The sequence below is a fragment of the Pongo abelii genome, chromosome 1 (genome assembly GCF_028885655.2).
Source record: "Pongo abelii isolate AG06213 chromosome 1, NHGRI_mPonAbe1-v2.0_pri, whole genome shotgun sequence".
Lineage (NCBI taxonomy): Eukaryota > Metazoa > Chordata > Mammalia > Primates > Hominidae > Pongo > Pongo abelii.
In genome coordinates, this window is record NC_071985.2 from 167,531,539 (window position 1) to 167,545,329 (window position 13,791).

At 34.3% G+C, this 13,791-nt stretch overlaps 1 protein-coding gene across 3 annotated transcripts in view; it reads right to left on the reverse strand.

Annotated features, from left to right (window-relative positions):
* The window catches only part of LEPR (leptin receptor), a 209,663-nt gene that overhangs the window by 36,649 nt on the left and 159,223 nt on the right, over positions 1-13,791 (reverse strand). For all 3 annotated transcript variants that reach the window (XM_024247061.3, XM_054533516.2, XM_054533526.1), the window contains exons 6-13: positions 13,044-13,189; positions 10,830-10,974; positions 7,957-8,247; positions 7,679-7,796; positions 4,395-4,594; positions 1,626-1,774; positions 426-585; positions 236-318 (exon numbers count right to left, since the gene is read on the reverse strand). In XM_024247061.3, the coding sequence (XP_024102829.1) occupies positions 236-318; positions 426-585; positions 1,626-1,774; positions 4,395-4,594; positions 7,679-7,796; positions 7,957-8,247; positions 10,830-10,974; positions 13,044-13,189 (1,292 nt within the window). The remainder of the gene's footprint in view (positions 1-235; positions 319-425; positions 586-1,625; positions 1,775-4,394; positions 4,595-7,678; positions 7,797-7,956; positions 8,248-10,829; positions 10,975-13,043; positions 13,190-13,791) is intronic.

The following is a 13,791-nucleotide window of genomic DNA, read 5'->3' on the forward strand; positions in this document are numbered from 1 at the left end:
ATAGTACTGACATAACTACAATATGTGAAGCTAAGAAGAGAATGAAAGTCTCCCAACACTATGCCAGTGCTTCAGCCACTGTACATCTTAGCTCTCTTTAAATGTATCTCATAAATGAAATGAAAATACAGGATTGTTGAGCTTTCCGAAGATTAATAACAGGATTATGGACCATGAAGTAAATTTTTAAGAGTATAAAAATACAATTTAAGGATAATATTAAAATTGGGAATACCTTCCAAAGTAAAGTGACATTTTTCTCCTTTTTCATAGTATCTCCATTAATTATTCTCCAAAATTCAGGTCCTCTCATAGGAACTGCAAAATGACAAGTTGTGTATATGTTTTTGAAGGAATATTTTTCAGCCATATTTGAAGCACACACTTATGCACCTTCAAAATACATTTACAAAATCTCTGCAGACCTTTTATATCCATGACAACTGTGTAGGCTGGATTGCTCCAATTACTCCAATATCCCAGTCCATCTAGCCTCTTACAGCGCACCTGAACAGCATAGACTGCACACATGTCTGGAACTGGGAGACTGACAGATTTTGATTTTGCATCATAAACCTCATACATCTGTAAAATAAGTCAAAGCATTAGATTGATCATTACCAACACTTATGTATCTAAAGGGCCCTGAAGTACATTTTATTTTAAACCTTAACACTATTCCAAAATTAAGAGAACTGATTCTGTGTTTTCTGCCTTCAGAAATAGTCACAATTAGGCTTGGATTGTAAACTCCTTCAAGTCAAGGATTTTCTTATTTATCTTGTCACTCCCTTGCTGATAATGACAAGATTTTTGAACTGGTTTACTTGCAACCTTGTTTCCCAAACACTCTCTTACCCTCCTACTAATCCTTGTCCACTAATCCTCTACCCACAAAGATGTTTTAAGAATTTAAAAAGAGTTTAAACGTATTGGTTAGATAGGACCTACTGTAGCAAATCGCTGATATTCAGTATCCTTCAATAACAGCTAAACTGTCACATTTGTTTTAGTTGATATCACTGTGATCTAACGATACAATAAGGGTTTCTGATATTTCTAGGTCTTCGCAGGCTGCCATCACAAAGCTGATGTGGAATGCCATCATAGGCACGCTTGCCACTACGGGAATGACTCTGTTTGTTTGAAAAGCAGCTTCTTCCAAAATGCATTCCATTAAACATGTATGTACTAAAAGATATCAACAGATGTTAGAGAAACAACAGTTCCTCTAACTGTTGGGGAACATGAGATGAAATAAGGTCACAAATTTTTCTTTAATGAAGGACCTCTCCAAACCTTGAATATGTAATATGTATACCATGACTACACAAGGAAGATACAGTGATACAGGGTTTCCTAAACTGATTTAGCCATTTAATCTTTTTCCAAGGAACATAATATGCAACTGATGTTCTGTAAAACACACTTCAGGGAATGATGGATTTCAGGAAACTTTGTTCTTTAAAAAAGTTAGACTTAGATAAATCTATTTAATGAAAACAGCTACAGAATACAGGAGAATGTACTTTTATGCCAATGAAATTAATCTAATGCAATTAAACTCTTAAATATTATAAAAATAGCATTTAATGAGGAAAGCTGAAGTTCTAAGTAAAAGGTACCTTCCATTGTACTTCTTTTCCACTTAAACCATAGCGAATCTGGAATTGAAGGTTATTCTCTGGAAAGACTGGCTTTTCCCAAGATATTTTCAATAATCCAATGTTTATAGTAATTTCTGCTTTCACACTGGATGGAGGCAGTGGCTTCACTAGAAATTTTTACAATAGTATTAAGTGATGGTAATTTAAATAGTAATAATGCCTAAAAACATTGTGTTATATTTTCATACATCTGTATTCATCAAGCAATATCTTCTTCATAACTTTCTCACTCATTATCTCATTTGTTTCCCTATTACTTTATGTGATATATTAAAAGAGGGATTTATCTCTCTTTTGCAAATATAGACTTGACTGAAAAAAGTCAGTACATTATTCATGTTACTCTGAAAGCTAGTAGTAGTACCTGATTAGAAATTGAACCATTGGCTCTGCAAGCAAAAGATAACATGCTGATCCTGGCTAACACACGGTGAAACCCCGTCTCTACTAAAAAATACAAAATTAGCCACACGTGGTGGCGGGCGCCTGTAGTCCCAACTACTCAGGAGGCTGAGGCAGGAGAATGGCGTGAACCTGGGAGGTGAAGCTTGCAGTGAGCCGAGATTGCGCCACTGCACTCCAGCCTGGGCGACAGAGTGAGACTCCATCTCAAAAAAAAAAAAGATACCATGCTGAACACATGCTAAATATCAATAACAAACTGTTCTCCATTGAACTTTAATTAAAGGCAAAAAAAAAAAAAAAACCCATGGACTGCATCAATTTCCACATGTGTGAGTGTGAAACTCTTATGCTGCTGTGTATCATTAAATATTTCTAGGTCAAGGTCAGAGATAGTCTCTCAGAGCAAAGCCTTGGTTTTCTATAATCTGAAGAAAACAGGCTTTTAATGGGCAGTAATAGAGGCAAAGATGATCTGAATAGCAAGTGATTTTTAAAATAGATTCGTATATGTACATAACAAGTCATGTTTAAAGGCGTAATGTAAAAATCACAGAAATGCAAAGAAAAAGGTTATCTTCCCTGTTTTCCTATCACCTTTTTACGATGCTGCTTTCAGAGCTAAAGTAAAAACTTTACCTTAGCTTAGATTCACTACATAAGTTTTCCCCAAGTTCTTAATTTTTAACTTTGAGAGCCACTCTTCCTGACAATAAAAGGCAATATGGAAATGTGGCATATTTTAAACTAAAAGCCTGAAAGTCCAAGCATTAACAGTGCATCTCTAAAGCCCTAACTCTGTTATGACTCCAAGCATCAACTTTATGATGCATACTACATTTACACGGTCATGTCTTGATTATCTGCACTAAGACTGGAAGATTCCATTTAGAGGACATATATTCAGTTGGTATGCCAAAACAGTTGTTAAAAATATTAAGTACATCCATACCAACTGGTAAAGAGCTGCTCTCCTGAGGAATATCTCCTCCAGAACTGCTCAGGTTGGATGCCCTCCACACCTGCCCATGGCCCAGAACCTAAAAGGTCAATGCCTGGTACAGCAGAGGCCTCTGGGATTGCAGCTGGAATGGCCCTCCTCTTGGTCAGTACTTTCTGGTACTAAGTAGGCAATATAAGCCCAACCTAAACTCGTTATTTTAGTTTTGAAAAGGATAACACCATAGACTATTCAAGTAACATATGTTACTGAATCTAGGCCTCATTTGTCATATCTTATAAGTGAGTGTGTTATTATCTGTGCGTGTTTGGGGAGTGTAGGAGGGTTCCTTGCTATCCTAGGATGTTAAGTATCACTGCAGTAAAAATCACTTAAAATGGAATTAAACAGTGGGGAGAGAATTCATTGGGACTTTACATTGAAAAAGAAATCTTATAATTAAGACAATTTTATCCTGTATTTTTTGGATATAGGTTTTAATTCAAATGTGTATTAATTGAAAAATAATGACTCAAATATTGATTTTTGACATAATCCCCCAATAAAATAGTATATATTAATATTTTTATGGAACATTATTCTAACATGTTTCCTACTGAGGAATATTTTATTTGAGGGGAAAATTCACTGAAAATCCCATTTTTGTTTCTGTTTTTAGACATCTTATATTGAAAACAACCATTTAGAAAATATTTACAAAAGCTTCCTTAGTTATACATATGTAACAGCACCAAAAGGTATTTTTGCATTCCTGTTGCACAATCATTTCTCAGAGATTTCAAAATGAACTGGAAAGAATATATCACATTTTCCAAGGGCTCTCTTAATATCTTTGAAATCAAAAGCTTTTTTGAAAAGAATGTTTAAAATATAATGTATGTCATTGTTGTCTATTTCCTCCACTTCAATTTAGCTATTTTAAATGCTTCTGTGCCCTACATAGCCTCACAAATTAAAGGCTTGAGTTATGAGTACTCAGATTATTGAGACCCTCAGAATATTCAAATTAAACCTTTGGATTACAAATATTGCATATTTTCATAACTACATTGGAACAAAAACATAAAATAATGCCTTATTTAGAAAAACATTACTAAAATTCATTCATAATGACCCATGTATTTCATCTAACAGTGTGCAGAAAATATTCCTATTGCTAAAAAAAGTCTGCTATAAATAATTTGAAATGAATTCAAAACTGTAAAACTTCCTAAGGCTGATTTTCTCAATACCACTGTAAACAGGAACAATTTTTTTTTCAAAATCTAATGTGATCAGAAAATGGCAAAATATAACATTAAATCTGCATCAATCTGCATACAAATCTGCTAACACAAATGAAGACACAACACAGCTTGACATACCCACAGAATCAGGAAGGACACATGTTGGTGGAGAGTCAAGTGAACCTAGAGAGTGATTGATCCTAATCCACATTGTGTAGCCAGATAATAGGAAGATTGGCTGGAAAATGCATTCATAAAAACCATCACTCTGCAAATAGCAATCTTTGGGCTCAGATATGGGATGAATAGATGGAATATCAGAACAGTAAAGGCTGCTCCTTTAAAAGGTACAAAAATAGTCAATTAGTATACATTAATAAAAGCAACAAGAAGATATCTGAGAATTCCGATTTGTTGTTTAAAACAGCAGTCCCCAACCTTTTTGGCACCAGAGACCGGCTTCATGGACGACAATTTTTCCACAAATGGGGGATGGGAGATGGTTCAGGATTTCAGGATTAAACTGTTCCACTTCAGATCACCAGGCATTAGATTCTCATAAGGAGTGCATGCTCCTTATTATGAGCCCAGTTCACAATAGGGTTCTGCTCCTCTAAGAATCTAATGCTGCTGCTGATCTGACAGGAGGTGGAGCGCAGGTGGTAATGCTGCTCTCTCACCTCCTGCTTTGTGGCCGGGTTCCTAAGAGGCCACAGACAGGTACTGGTCCATGGCCCGGGAACTGGGAACCCCAAGTTTAAAAGACAGGCAGAAGGCCTGGTGCGGTGGCTCATGCCTGTAATCCCAGCACTTTGGGAGGCTGAGGCGGGCTGATCACTTGAGCCCAAGAGTTCCAGACCAGCCTGGGCAACATGGTGAAACCCCGTCTCCACAAACGCACATCTGTAGTCCTGGCTACTAGGGAGGCTGAGGCAGGAGAATCGCTTGAACTGGGGAGGCAGAGGTTGCAGTGAAGAGGGATGGTACCACTGCACTGCGGCCTGGGTGACAGAGGGAGACTGTCTCAAAAATAAAATAAAATAAAATTAAATTAAATTAAAATAAATAAAATACGGACAATTTCACTCCATCTAAAAAAAGACATTCTTATTAGAAAGGCATTTTTAAATTTTTCCCAATTCTGTATCTTTCCACAGAAACTGACAGTAACTCTTATTAAATATTTCATTAGACACTAAGCAGGGATGCAAATGAAATAAATACTCTAAAAAGAAGAAAATGATCCAGTTAGAGACAGAACCTACAATAATTTGAAAATTAAACAAACATTATATATTAGTGATAGAATATTTAAAATGTAGATGAAAGTAGTCATGGAGCATTCCTGAGATGGCAAGGAAGGCAAATTCCTCACACTTTGAAGAAATAATTAAATTTCACCACAAATGAGTGGTGAATATAATTTTCTAGTTCAAATTTATATAAATTAATATAATATCAATTTCAGATATGTATGTGAATTATATAACCATGTATATTCCTCATTTTCTCAGAGAAGAAAATTAAAAAAAATTTTATAAGTGAGTCCTAGCCAACACTCCACCTCAGAACCCATAAAGCAGGGGTGTCCAATCTTTTGGCTTCCCTAGGGCACACTGGAAGAAGAACTGTCTTGGGCCACACATAAAATATACTAACGATAGCTAATGAACCAAAAAAAAAAAAAAAAAGTTGTAAAAAAAAATCTCATAATGTTTTCAGACAGTTTATGAATTTGTGTTGGGCCGCATTCAAAGCTATCCTAGTCCACATGGGGCCCCAGGCCATGGGGTTGGACAAACTTGCCATAAAGTCTTTTTTCTCTTCTTTGAAATAACCTCTTGGGCCAATGTTTGCTCTGAATACTATATTTAAATGGCTGAAGTAGCAATTACTCTTTCTAAAGAGATGGGAGTGAGGAAGAAGCTAAAAAATCTATATTCTTCTGTCATTTCCTATTTTCTATACCACTTCTTTTTCTCGTCTTCTCAAAATTACAATCATGAATGTGTGTGTGTGTGTGTGTGTGTATGTGAATAAATGGTGATGCGTGGGCAAAAATGAAAATGAGGAGTGAGGGGTCATCTGGGGGTAGAAAATAAGAACAAAGTAGAAGCACAGTACTAGTACACTTGGAATCGAAAAGTTGGCATCATTATCATGACAGCAAAAACCATATATTGAATATTTACAAGGAGAAATTATATCATGTGATTATAATTAGGTGAAATATGTCATTAACTCTCGCAGAAACATTGTAAGTCCTATTATTCTCTCCGTTTTACAGACAAGGAAATTGAGGCTTAGGGAAGTTAAGAAACTCACCCAAGTAAATGTAGTTTCATAGTTATTCCGTAAATGTTAATAAGAGAAACGATGCGTGGGGCTTAATATAATAGTTTTCCACAAACACTTTTTCTAATGTGAAAATGCCATGAAAAGAATGTAAAGACAGATTATAAAAGTAAAATTTCATATCATGAACATTCTACTGATTTTAAAATACTCATATTAGGTAGGATGAAGGCAACTATTTGAGAAATGTACGAATTGCCACATTTTTTTTCCTAACACTACATAAGAAGAGACTGGCAGCATTAGGAATAGACTTCAGATCACAGTATTTGAGAGAAGAGATTTATTTTTCTAGTTGGAAATTTATATTTTAAGAATAAATGAGCATGTTATACAAATTGAAAGTCTCCGCTACAAATAAAAATACAAACTGGGACATAGTGTTTAACAGCAGTATATATTTACTTGAATACTACTATGGGATATTTTTAAAAATAAAAATCTATTATCTAATCAAGGGTGGTATCATTTTAGATAAAATGATTTTAGAAAGAAAGCGACCACTATAAGACGATGCCTTGAATTCTTTTTAAAACATAGAAGAGTAAAAATAAACAAGCACAAATTACTGCTCATTAGAACACATTACCCTTTATTAACCATAAGTATTTATTTCCTAATCTCACTTAGTTCTAAAAACCATTCATATTATCTCTTATAATCTGTTTCTACCTCTTTTTTCCAAAACATTAATCTTTAGCCAAATGATATGAAACTTTTATAATCTTTCACATTCTCCTCTAGTCAACTAAGTCAAATTAAAATATATATAAACTACATTTTCTTGCATTTCATTCAAGAGTTAAAATACAAATTTTTCAGAATTGATTGATTTTCAGAAAAGATAATTTGAAGTAAAAACAAATTACAATTTTTTAACCTCAGGTGTGAATATTTTTCAAGAATCACCAATTTATATAATCCCTCAAAAATTTTCTGATTCATTATATTATACTTTCCTCTTTCAGGAAGCAAATAATCTGTAAGACTACTGTTGTAATATTTCTAAAGAAAATTTTTATCTCACTGTGCCCACAGAAAAACAAAACAGCAAAAATAATACGTACCTATGATACCTCAATTGCAAAGTGCTTTCCGCAAGTGACTGGATTGTACTGGTTGACCATCTGCAAGTCATTTTAGTTAAGTACCCATCAGTTTCACATGAGATATTGATATTGACATCTATTTGAAACACATTAAAATATTAATATAAAGCAAAAACTCCAAAAAATTCAATGAAAAAAAATTTTTCTTACATCTTTAACAGGACTCTAATATAAGGAGGGTCCATAATGAAAATTTAAGTTGTGGAACAAAATGAACAAAACCTCCGTTTTCTTACCAATCACATATAATTCAGCATAGCGATGATGGCATTCATGTTCATTGCAGCAGTACACTGCATCATAGGTAAACTTTCCTCGAGGTTTGGTTTCATTCAGATTGAAAAAAGTAACCTTGCTAACATGATCACTCACAACATCATACTGGCTTTGAGGAATTTTCTCAGCTAAATTCATCCACCAAACAATCTTTTTTGAGGGAACAATCTTGTTTTCATTCTTATAGATGCAGTGTAAAGACACATTAGACCCAACACTCGTCAGAATTTTAGGTGGAAAGTATATGACATCTGTAATGAGGGAAGAAAGGATATCAGATGAAGACAAAACATTCTGTAAGTAATTTGTACCACATCGAAAAATAATCACAACACATTCCAGAGTTACACTGCCAAAAATAAAATGAGTGTAATTAAAAAACTGGATAATGCTGAAATTGCCTGTTTGTGTACAGTTATCTAGTGTCCCGAGTGCTCTCATTTTAAAGTGAGTTGAGCTTCCATGAATGTCTTCATTATCTTCTAAACACAGAGGCTTATTCATCATAAAATATGTTTTAGCCAGTAATTGTCACTTGCTAACTGATAGGCAGGAAAGTAACTAAAACAAAACATAGTTTAATTCTACAATGACGTATTTTCCACCAGACCCTGCTTTGGGAATCAGTGAAACCTAGGACAAGTTCTTAAAACAAATCACTATGAAGCAAAATTCTGAAGTAAAAATGGTTGCCGCTATTGTCTTGTTTGGATACATAAAAATTTCAAGTAAGTAGGTAAAGATACGAGATATAAATTAAAAAATAGGAATGTCATATGAATGATAATGCAGCAATATACAAAGCAGAGAATACGGTAAATACTGGTTTGTACTATCATTTTGAGTTATTTAATGCCAATGTCCTTTGGATGAGGGCAAAGGGAAGCAATACTTTCCTAAAACATGATTTTTTTAATGCCTACACATGATTCTATATTATTTTTAAAATCCTCTATTTTTGTAAACTTCATTTGCCTATCATTTTCAATGACATGCAAGATACAAGTAAATGATGGTTTACATAGGAAGAAATTATTTCCACCACAGTGCACTGCAAAAACATCAGTACATTTCAGTTGTAAAGTTAAGGTAAACCACTTTCTGCTGATAGACTATGAAAATTTGTTTTCACACATATCTTGGGATTACCCTTAAAAACAGAAACAAAAATACTTTAATTGGTTTTTATTAAGTTTTCTTTATTCTGTAATAGCATGGTAAACGTCAATGTCTATATATTTACAATTCATACAAAACATTTGTGTTTTGTATGTCCATAATCAAATAGAAACAGGAAAAAACTTAGTAGCATAAAATTACTGCACAGAGGCCAGACCATTAGATTCATGAGCATGACTGAGTATAATCCTAGCTGAGGTGGCACTCAAGCTTCACTTGTACATTACTTACTGTGGACAAGTACCTAGTACATTAACCTATCTTAACCTACCTTCAGTATGTGCCACAACCTCCTCACTCAACTGCCTCAAAAGTCTCAGAATAATTCTTATTTAAAAATAAAAAGTATAATTGAGTTTTCATGGATAGCTGAAGTTTTTCATTTTAAAGATGATAAGAAAATTCAAAGCATTTCACTTTGAAATCAAATATATATAGTAAAGCTTAATTGAGAAATAAGATTAAAGTCATAGTATTTTTACATGATTAGATGCTAAAATATTAGCTTAAAAATAAGAAAACTAAGTTAATAAAAACCTGACAATTTGTGAAATTTACACTGGATAAATTTATTGAAATTGATATGAGATACTGAATATTTAATTTGCAAAATATTAATAATATAGATACACATTTTATCTGCATATGACATACTACGCAATTTTTAATTTGCAGAATAAGAAAATAATAATGATTTTCTTCACATGACCAATGTTAATTATTTCATTTCATTATTTAATTTTATATAGATATTTCATATCCATGTAAAACATCCCTATTTTACAGATAAGGAAATTAAAGCATAGAAAGGTTAAGAAACTTTCCAACTAAGTGGTGGGGCCAGAACTTCTATAAACTTCTGTTGGACTCCAAAGTCAATGTCTTAAACTACTATTGCTACTTGCCTTCTGACAAATCAATGCTTTTAAAATAGTAAGCAATCAATAAGTAAACTTGTTAAATGGATTGATATTTGCATGGTACATGTTATCTCTGTACAGGCCATAATCAATCTCAGTAAGTCTGAACAAGAAAAATTTTGCCCTTTTGACAGATCGGACAACCAGCCAAAGGACTATTGTCTTTCTATAGTCACAACTTCGCATGTAACAGGCCTAGGACTATTCCAAGCCTCTGAAGCCTCTATGCAAAACTTTGCGCATCAGCTGCATGAAGAAGTTGTGAATAAACTGTAGATGTTCTGACGCTAAAAATAACCTCTAAAATATGAACATTGGTACTGAAAACTCTCAAAAGCAAGCATCTGGAGTAAAAATAATTCATTTATTATATAATAAAAAGTAAAACGTTAATATTTGAATTTTATGCCAAATAAATATGCTTGGTTTTAAAATGTAAATTAAGGAATTAATACAAATGGCTTTCTGAGTTTGTTAATTTGGAGCTGTTATATTAATTTTTTCTTTTTAATAAGAAAAGTGATCCTACAATATACTGCAATAGAAACACACAAGCCTAGAGGCTCTGACAGAATTTTAATTCACAAATTGGCCTGTTCAAAGTTTAAACAAAGTTGATATTGTGTTCCTCCTTTCGTCTTAAGGCCTCAAAATGTAAGATTGCTTATAATATACAAAGGCAAGTTCAGGAAATATATTTCCCTCCCAGTAGAAGTGGCTATTACATAACCTACCTTGTGTGGTAAAGACATGAGGAGTACTCCAGTCACTCCAGATTCCTGGGCCATCCAGTCTCTTGCCCCTCACCTGAACCTCATATGAAGACCCAGAAAGTATACTGTCTACCAGCAGGGATGTAGCTGAGACAATCTTGTCAGCCTGTTAAATATTATATTAAAACATCAGAACACCAAGTTGATGTGGAACCTTTACTAAAAGTGATGATAAGCTAATCTCGTCAAATTTCAAAGAATTAATATCTTACACAGTAGTTATCTGGCCACAGTGGAATTAAAACAAACATCAATAACCAAAAAAAAATGTTTGCACATTAGTCAATAAAATTTTAAATAGCCCGTGGGTCCAAGAAAAAAATCATAATGATAATTAGCAAATACTGTTAACTGAATCATGATGAATATATGACCTTTAGAATTTTAAGAAATGCAGCTAAAATCTGTGGGAAGCTTTAAGCCACTACTGACACCTATAACACACACCTGGTAGAAAATGCTGTGCAGGGGTAGACAAAGAACTACAAGTGTCCCTGTACAGAAGGGCACGAAAAGTCTTAAGAACCTGAGCCTGCTCAGGCATGGTGGCTCGTGCCTGTAATCCCAACACTTTGGGAGACCGAAATGGGTAGACCACTTGAACCCAGGAGTTCAAGACCAGCCTGGGCAACATAGTGATACCTCATCTCTTAAAAAAAATAAAAAAGAGGCAGGAGGATCACTTGAGCCTGGGAGATCAAAATTCAGCTTCCCAAAAATGTACTCCAAAGTTAATAAACTCTCTGGCTCTAATGACTGCTCTTGGGTTAGGGGGAGCATGTCACAGACTAAAAATTATGAAAAGCAACAGGAATGCATAAAACAACATCAGATATTAATAACTCCTACTTAAAATCCTCAAGTTTACAGATTATCTCCAGTTTACAGATGAGAAAGCTGAAACCCACAGAAGCCTTAACTCTGTTTTCTCCATACGTGACACTGAGGATTCTCATCGTTCTCTTTGTGAAAATAAAATGCTTTAAATTTTTTTTGCCAGTTCTAAAAAGACTGATTTTTACTTCTAAATTATATGAAACTTAGTTTCACAAAGTAAAGTGCCAAAGTATTCACATGGCCCAAGAGGCCATTCATTGAGTTCCACGTTCTCCTCCCCTACTGGCCTCTGACTTCAACCACTACTGTTGTCACCTTCACTGCCCTCAGCCACACCATCCTTTGCACTGCTCTTCTCCCTGTTTAGAACCCAACTACGCAGATATCTACACCACCATCTCCTTCACATTCTTGCTCAAATGTCACCCTCCCCAACCTCCATTTATTATTGCAACCTTCCATTCCCTACCAGCACCCCCAGATTCCTCTTATCCTGTCCTGCTATCTCAGTGTATCCTGATGCAAGCAGAACAGTTCCAGGCACATAGCAGGTGTTCAATAAATACTTATAGAATGAACTGTTAAAGAAAAAGAGAAAGGAAGTAAGGAAGACTTTATTTGGAATCATCACAATAGGTATATGGAGCACTGCAACGGGGTCTTGTGGTGGGTTGGGGTATGTGGGCTAAGTCCAAATACAGCATGGACAACAGAGAATTTATAGCCAAGAAGCAGGGAGTAGATAGAAAATTACTAAGCAAAAGCATCACGGTAAGAGGGATTCTGGCTAAACTGACCTAACAGAATTCTCGCTGAAGACAGGCCATGGTGATGAAACATCATTTGGGGAATGGTGGAGGATGAGAAATCTGATCAAATATTCATCAGATATCCAGGGTGGGGGGGGGTGCTTCCTGCTAAAATGACCTAGCAGAGTTCTTTGCTAAAACTGGATTTTACAGGAATGTGCACAGATGGGGCTAACAGAAGATTCAGAAGCTCGACTAATGATTAGCCAAGCAAAAATCTTTCTGTTGCCACATTCAGAAAAACATTCAAATAGATTGAGTAATTAAAAAAAAGATGAAATCAGTGGTCTGTTGGTGGAAAATAATTGTAATTATGAATTCAAGTTTCTGTAACTAGATTTCCTATAGCCATATATATATATACATACATATATCTATATATGATATATAATATGAAATATTGAATTATAATTCATTCTGCTTTAGAAGAGATGTATATATTTAGTATGCAGAGGGTAATTGCTATGGGACTTAAGAGGGTCTTTATTTACTTCTCAACTTTTCATTTTACTTACTAAAATATACCTACTTCTCTGATAACTGGTGTAGAATTCTCTGAATATTTCACTTGATATTGAAGTGGAAATGGTACCAATGGCGGGCTGGACCACGAAATCTTTAAATTACCATCATCTGTGATTTCCATATGCAAACCTAATGGTGGATCAGGCTTCACTTAAGAAAAAAAAAAGAGAATACTTTTAAGTCAAGTAATTTTCATAACAATTATAGCTGAATAAAATAATGTTAAAATAAATTTTCATCATATCTTGCCTTTCAAGTACTTAAAAGATGACTTTATCCAAGGACTAATTATAGAACCAAAACAAGCTTGAATACTGGGTCTCGTCCTTGTACCTTATCATAGCAATCCATGTATATTCATTTCCCTCCCCTTAAGTGGTAAAGACTATGAATCAGTAAATGAGATTATTTTGCTAAATGTTATTTCCCCTTATAAGAATCCCACTTAACTTTATTAAACCCAGCATCTTCAAACTTATCTGATGTCACCCCTGAACCTCACCCACTTCAATTATTTTGGTGGTTAAAAAGGAAAAAAGCGTTTTGCAGAACACTATTTGGAAATACATAAAACTATCCAAAATTCAGCTTGTCTATTAATTTTAGATCACTATAATGTAGACAAACCTACTCAAATAACTGACAGCATAAATATTCCCATGCAATAAATGCAGCATCAGCAGTCCCTGGCTTGTCATCAGAAGTAGGGATGAAGTTTCTCAGAATATTAAAAATGTTTAATGTTTAAATTT